Source organism: Salvia hispanica, chromosome 1, assembly GCF_023119035.1.
Source record: "Salvia hispanica cultivar TCC Black 2014 chromosome 1, UniMelb_Shisp_WGS_1.0, whole genome shotgun sequence".
Classification (NCBI taxonomy): domain Eukaryota; kingdom Viridiplantae; phylum Streptophyta; class Magnoliopsida; order Lamiales; family Lamiaceae; genus Salvia; species Salvia hispanica.
This window is the reverse complement of record NC_062965.1, coordinates 13,321,185-13,328,164: the sequence shown is the minus strand read 5'-3', so window position 1 is coordinate 13,328,164 and position 6,980 is coordinate 13,321,185. Positions and strand designations below refer to the sequence as shown.

Sequence of the window (6,980 nt, the reverse complement as noted above, 5' to 3'; positions counted from 1 at the left end):
CAAAGCAATAGTCTCCATCATCCACACCGTTCCGATTTGGGAATCCGAGCAGGTCCACCACATCCTCCGTGCTCCACCCCGCACGCAGCATTCTCTCCGACATCGACATAGATCCGTCAACAGACCCATCACAGCCGTCGATCATCATCATCTCCCTCACATCCTCCTCCTTCCACCCCCCATCCCTCAGCCTCCAACACACCTCCTCCAAACACCCCCCTAACTCCCCGCTCCACCACCCTCCCCTCCTCTCCGCCATCTCCGTCCAAAACTCTACCCTCCTCCCCTCCCTCGCCGCCCATGCTGGCGCCGCCGCCCCCACCCTCCTCCTCCTTGCTATCGCCTCCCCGCACATCCCAAACTCCACCTGTTTCCAATCAAAACTAAAATTATTAATATAACTATCCCCCATCGATGTAATGTTTGAAAAATTAATATTAACAAATTAATTTCTTTATATATAAAAAATTATAGTGTAGTACCTTCTGGAAGAATCCGGCGATGTCGAAGCTCCAGACCCTGACGTCGGTGCCATGCACGTAAAAAACGGGATTTCCGGCGGCGCAGGGAGCGGAGGGAATGTAGAAGTTGCGGTAAATGGGGACGAGGAGGGGGGCTTTTTTCAGAAAGGCTTTGGCTAATGAAGCGGCGCGATCGGGGTCAGGGGGTTTGAGGCCCCAGGAGTCGAGCCAGAAGTTGTTTCGAGAAACTTCCTTGCAGATGCCGAGGACGGGGAGGGTGGTGAGGATTTCGAGCTGCTGACGGGAGGAGGAGCGCCAGTTGGGGAAGCCGGGGCCCACGGGGAGGCCCTCCTGCAGGATGGAGCGCAGGTCGGGCGGGAAGGAGAAGCGGAAGGCGGATTCGACGGCCGCGAATTCGGCGTCGGAGAGGGCCGCGGCGACGGGGATGTTGGAGGAGTGGAGGTAGTGGACGACGTTTTTGGCGTAGGCGGCGTAGGAGAAGCAGACGCGGAGGGAGGGTTTTGGTTTTGGTTTTGGCTTTGGCGTGGGATTTGCTTCCACCGCTACCGCCATTGGAATTTTGATGGAGGTGTTGTGGTGGAGAGACAGAATTCGATTTTGTTTCGCCTCGATATATATATATAGATATGGTTTTTATTTTGTGGCGTGTTTGGCGGAGAGCTCAGAATTCGGATTCTGAACTCAAACCAAGTATTCCTTTCCGATTTTCACTTCTCTTTAGATTTTCAAGATTGGAAACGGATTTTTGACTCGGTCTCCTCTCCTGGCCGTTGGATTTGTTTTTTCCTTTCATTAATATAATCTCATCATTTTATTGTTTTTCAGCATTAAAATAGTTGAAATAATACTACTCCAATAATTCAATTTATATGAAGTAACCAGCTCTTGTCAAGGAAATTGAGTTAAATTTTTTGAGATACCGAAAGACCCACAAACACGTAGCACATTGAATAAATGGAGTAACATTAATGAATCCCACACATTTTATGTGGAATTTAAAATTCGGAACCTCAAATTTCGCGGTATGTAGTTATTAATATCATTAAAGGAAGGTTTCGACCACTTATAAAAAGCAGTAATAATCTCATTAATTTTTGAAGGCTAGACGCCAGCATAGGTTTATCCTACACTTATACCAGAGAGTTCAATTAGTATTACTACTACATTGAACTAAATGTGAAATTTAATCAAACCCATCGTTCTACCTATATTATAGGAGTAGTAGTAAGAGTATGGAGTATTCTACGTCCAGCCAGTTAGGTGCATTACATTTGAAAATGTCAAACTCGCAAAATAATATTTGCACGTAAATATTAAATTTCTATTACTTCTTTCCTAAAAAAAGGTGAATTATGTAATCTAGTGTATTATATTTCCACCAATTGCATTGTGATTAACGTCCTCGACAATGATCATTAAAATATGCTTAAGAATTATTTTAATCCCAATTCAAAAACCTAATACTACTACTAACTCGTGTGATGTCCTTTTTAACAAGTGACAAATATGCTTTATAAATGGTGGAATAAATGGTTGGTCCCATGAAAAGGATTTCAGGTTCCATTCAATGTTTATGTAAATTATTTGATATTTGAATGGAAGTTGTAGGAACGGTTGTTGCCGCCATGGTTATAATAATTGGCCAAAATTTATCAAGTATTTGTTGTTTGGCACGCCGGCCTCCATTACTGGAGTTTATAGCACCGCCCCCACTCTTTTTAATGGAATTTATGTTTACATTAATACTACTACATGTTACAACACCACTAATTTTCTTATATTCTTAATTATTTATTAGTAATATATTTATTCTAACTCTGGTACAATCTCTCAATAACATATTGTTATCGAATTATTTCATTGGTTAATAGTAATACCAAGTAGCGTGCCGAACCTATATATGTGATAAGATCGGGTTGATAATTCAAATTGTTTGAATGGAAATCTATCAAAGATATCAATTAAAAAATGAGGCTAGAATAAATTATTGACTTTTCATGTCATGGGTCCGATTTGGGTGATTAGTACTCTATGTCTCTATCCATGCTTTTCCGCACATTTGGAAATAAGCTTGAGCACTAATGTTATATGTGATATTTTTGTTATATTTTCCAACCTTATAAAGAACCTACCGTCTACATAATAAATTGAGTTAAAAGACATTTCTGATCATAGGATTATATTGCTTGAGTAGATGAGATCTTAGATTCCGAACAACTCTATGGTAGGTATTGCATGCTACTTTGATTTACGTGCTCGCTTTATCTTAGTGCATCTCCAATGCAAATAGGCCAGCTATAGGCCAGCCACTCTCTCTCCCTGCCACGTCAGCAGCACTAAAAATCCACCTAAGCACATCAGATTTAGGTCAGCCATAGGCCAGCCGCAATAAAAATAATTCAAAAAATACTATATTTACGGAATTAAAATAACGATTAAATTACGGATTAAATTTACGACACAGTATACGGGAAAATTAATTCATTTCATTCAAAAAAAGTACAAAGATTTAAAAAAAAAATACATGATTTTTTTTTTTAAAAAAAAGGGCTTCCACACACGAGCCCCGCCACTCTCTACTCCTCGTCACCGGCTCTCGAGCATCGAGTGAAGAAACATCTTCTCCGTGGGGTCAGTGGCGTTCTTCCACTCTTGGAAGACCTTGTAAATCTGCTCCCGCGTTTTGTTACGCGAATAGAGAGTGTACTTGAGTGGGGCGGGTGGGAGGGCGGCGAAATGGACCTCATGGGCGATAGGGGGGATCCTCCCCTCGCAGCCCGTTAATGCCCGCTTCTGTCCAACCGGGCGGGGGCGACCAGCAAATGAAGGAGGGGATGGAAACTCCTTAGCATCCGGGGGGAGGTCGTGGGATCCGCCGCTGCTGCCGTTGTAGTCGCCGGTATAGTTCGGACCTCTGCTTCTTCGGCCACCCGGTGTCGCACCCCGCACGGAACTTCTCGAAGTCCTTCAACAACACATAGCACTCCCAGAAGTGGAACTCCTTGTACTTCCCCGCCAAGGGGAACTGACTCTCGGCTATCCTCCGGGCGTCCTCATTACGCCCCACTAGTGAGGCGACGGAGGGCGTTGGCGTACAACGCGAAAAATGGTCGACCGCGGCCACGATGCGCTCCCACCCCTTCCCGGACCTCCTCCCCGGCATTTGAAGTCCTTCCCGTGCGGGCGGTGCCTCCCGAGGCGCTCTAATCTTCGCCCACATGTTGACGACCCGCCGGTTGCGAACAACCGAGCGGATCGTGCACACCTCCCACCACCCCCTGGCCACCCCCGGCGTACTCATCCTCCGTCCACTTCCTCCGGCCGGGGAGTGTCGTCAACAACGGGCTGCGACGACTCGCCGACCGCCTTGGCCTTCCCCCTGCGTCTTCTTTCTTCTTCGCCGCGGCCCGCCCAGCTGGAACGGGAGTGTCCGGATCGCCGAGATCGATCCCCATGTCATGCAATGACAAAAGGTCATCGCTGAGTGTAACTGCGTCTCCACCTGGGGTCGGCGTGTGAGACGAAGCCGTCAAAAAATCCAAAGAGGGACGATAGACCGTGCTCCCCAGGCGTGACCCCCGCATCCCGGGATGCGCCTTACTGCCATCATCAGCTGGCGCATCCGGGGCATACCTCCCCACCCTCGCCCGGCACCGCTGTCAGCTCCGCCAAGGCATACCCCACGGCATGTTCCCACCCCCGGCGCATTCTGGCCATCATCCCCATCACCCGATTCCAAGGGACGTTAAACCCCTGGGCCCATCTCGCCCGCCCCATTCGGCCCCATCCAGATCCCACGGGTACCGTGGGAGTCTCGAGATCCACTCGCCGCCGGTGGACTCGTTGTTGTGATCCATCGCTCGATGATGCTCTTGTACATAAAGTTAGAGAGAGAGAAAACTCGTTAAAACAAGTGGTGCAAATGAAAATGAAACTAAAATCGCGTTTATATAGGTTTTAAAAAAAAAAAAAAAAATCGAAAATTCGGCGCTGGCCGATCGGGCCGCCACAATGGCGGCGGCATCGGCCCGGCGCCACGCAATCGGCCAGCCTACGCCGAAAATTTGGCCGATTTCCCGCTCGCCTGCTCCAATGGTTCGGCTAGCCGACCGGCTAGCGACACGAATCGGCTAGCCGGTTGGCTAGCCGGCATTGGAGATGCTCTTATACAGACACAAATATTAATACTATCTCTGCCTGAGCTTAAGTGAGACGTTTCTATTTTTACACAAAAATTTAGACAGTGATGTTCAATAAATTAAATAATAAATAATAAAGTATGAGAGAATAAAATAAGTGATAGAATAAAGTAGAATAAAGTGATACATATAAGAAATTTAATTATTACCAAAAAACAAATATGTCTCATTTAAATTGAGACGGAAGGAGTACTACATATATTTGTAAGAGCATGTTAACTAGATGTATAGTTTTTTTAGCAAGCGTCACGATCGCATTTTCAAAGGATTAAAAACACGGTTGATCTCGACTAGGTGGTTTTAAAGAATCGAAGAAGAAAGGGGAAAAACAATTGTATACTTGGGAATAGCTCGAAATAATAGGAATAGATTGAATAAAATCTGAGTATCATCTCAACAATAAATAACTCGAAATGAATAATATCTCAACATTACATGATCCCAAAAGAAATACTACTGGAGTACTATTTAGCAGAAGCTTCAGAGCATCCGCAGCAGTGGCGTCCGTCCGTCTGTCCGTCCGTGCCGCTGAGCACGAGCTCGTCCGTCCGCCGCTGCGAGCTGTCCGTCCGTGCCAGCGGCATGGCGCTGCTCTTAGCTAAGAGCACGTCCGTGCCGCTGAGCAGCCTTACGTGGTGGCACACGATTGGCCAACGACAATTTTGTTTCTTTTTGTAATTTTTTTTAAAATTTTGAATTTAATTTAAAAAATCATTTTTTAATTATAAAAAAAATATTTTCCCACTTCTCAATAAATTATATCCGTTTTCTACACACTTTTAATTTATTTTTCAAATTTTTCCCCCAAAATTCACTTTTTAATTATGTACTTTTATTTTTTAGAATCTTAATTATGTATTTTTTATTTAGGATTTAATTATGTAATTTTTATATTTTAATATATTTTTATATTGTAGAAATGTTTTTTGTAATTGAAGTATTTAAATTGAATAATAGAATAGTGGGACCTTTGAGCTTGTTCTTGCGGAAGAGCACGGATGTGGGTGTTGTGCTCTTGCCTAAGGACAAGGAGTAAAAGTGGGTTCGGACCCACCTCCGTGCTTTTATTTAAGAGCACGGATGAGGATGCTCTCAAGAGCGAATGATATCATGTATGATATACGACACATTCAGAATATTAAAAGCAAACATAAATCTTCATAAGCTCTGCTCAACACTCTCGCGCTCGTCACCGCTTAACCTGTACGTTTTTAATGATAGCATGACAAATATACATCACATCAAGTTGAAAGATGGCGCATGATCTGCCATAAGTGTACACTAGTTTAAGCAGGGTTTGCGGCCCTCCTGCTACCGAATTCGATTAACAATAGCATGACAGATATGCATCACGTCAACTTTTGCCCATTGATGAAAAATATGCATGAAATTACCCATTGATTTAATGTACTTCTGCCCAATCTTTCATTTTATTAATTTGGCCGAGAGGCCAATTTAACTCCAACCCCCCTCCTTTATTAAAACAACAGGCCAAACAGTTTAAATTAATTCACTTCGGCCCAAATATTTAAATAAAACAAGGCCCAAACCTTCAACTTTTTCTCACCTTGCGTGAAATCTCAAAATGGGACTGAAACTCCTAATGTCTCTTCGCCCGTCCTGTCATGGCCTTCATAACAGCCTTCATAATCCTTTGGCTTTTCTCTCCACTTAAATACTTACATTCACAGAAGCTTTAATCACTTCACTAATCATCTTAGGAGAACTATAAGCCTCACAAGCTTTGTAATTTTTTTGTAACATCAGATTTAGAAGATATGAAAAAGCTAAAAACGATTGACTACTTAGAAAAATAAAAAATGCAAAAAAGATCAACACTGTGACCAAATATGCAGAAAGAAATTGCTTTCATTCTCATTATAACACAAGACATATGGCTTATCTGATTCTGAAGATGGTATTCTCTTGATTGTGAAAGGTCTCTTATAAAGACAAAAAGTTCGGTATTTTGGCTCCTGCTTTGAATTTTGAATGGATTAAAGCCAAAATTTGGAAAAAAAATCAGTACAAATATCACTACTATTTCAAGAGTGAGATGTGGAAGCCAGTGAAGGAGCTTGTTGAGTGTCCTGACTACCTAACTTACAACTAGAATCGAGGATCAAACCGTGTTACCAGAGGTTGCAGAGCAGGGGGATTGTATGTTCTATGTATGGCGTGGTTCCTCATTTGTAGCGATCAAAGATTTGAAGAGCGACTTCAAGGTGCGTACATAGAAGCCGAGAGCTCAGGTCAATCTTTCATTGTAGGGTTGAAATTAGAGCTTATCAGAGGAAGA

General features: G+C 43.5%; 1 protein-coding gene across 1 annotated transcript in view; it reads right to left on the bottom strand.

Moving 5' to 3' along the window:
• The window catches only part of LOC125187550, a 1,635-nt gene extending 410 nt beyond the window's left edge, over positions 1–1,225 (bottom strand). Inside the window, exons 1-2 of the mRNA XM_048084166.1 lie at positions 483–1,225; positions 7–367 (exon numbers count right to left, since the gene is read on the bottom strand). Coding sequence (XP_047940123.1) covers positions 7–367; positions 483–1,034 — 913 coding nt within the window. The 5' untranslated portion in view covers positions 1,035–1,225. The remainder of the gene's footprint in view (positions 1–6; positions 368–482) is intronic.
• Positions 1,226–6,980: the final 5,755 nt, after the last annotated feature.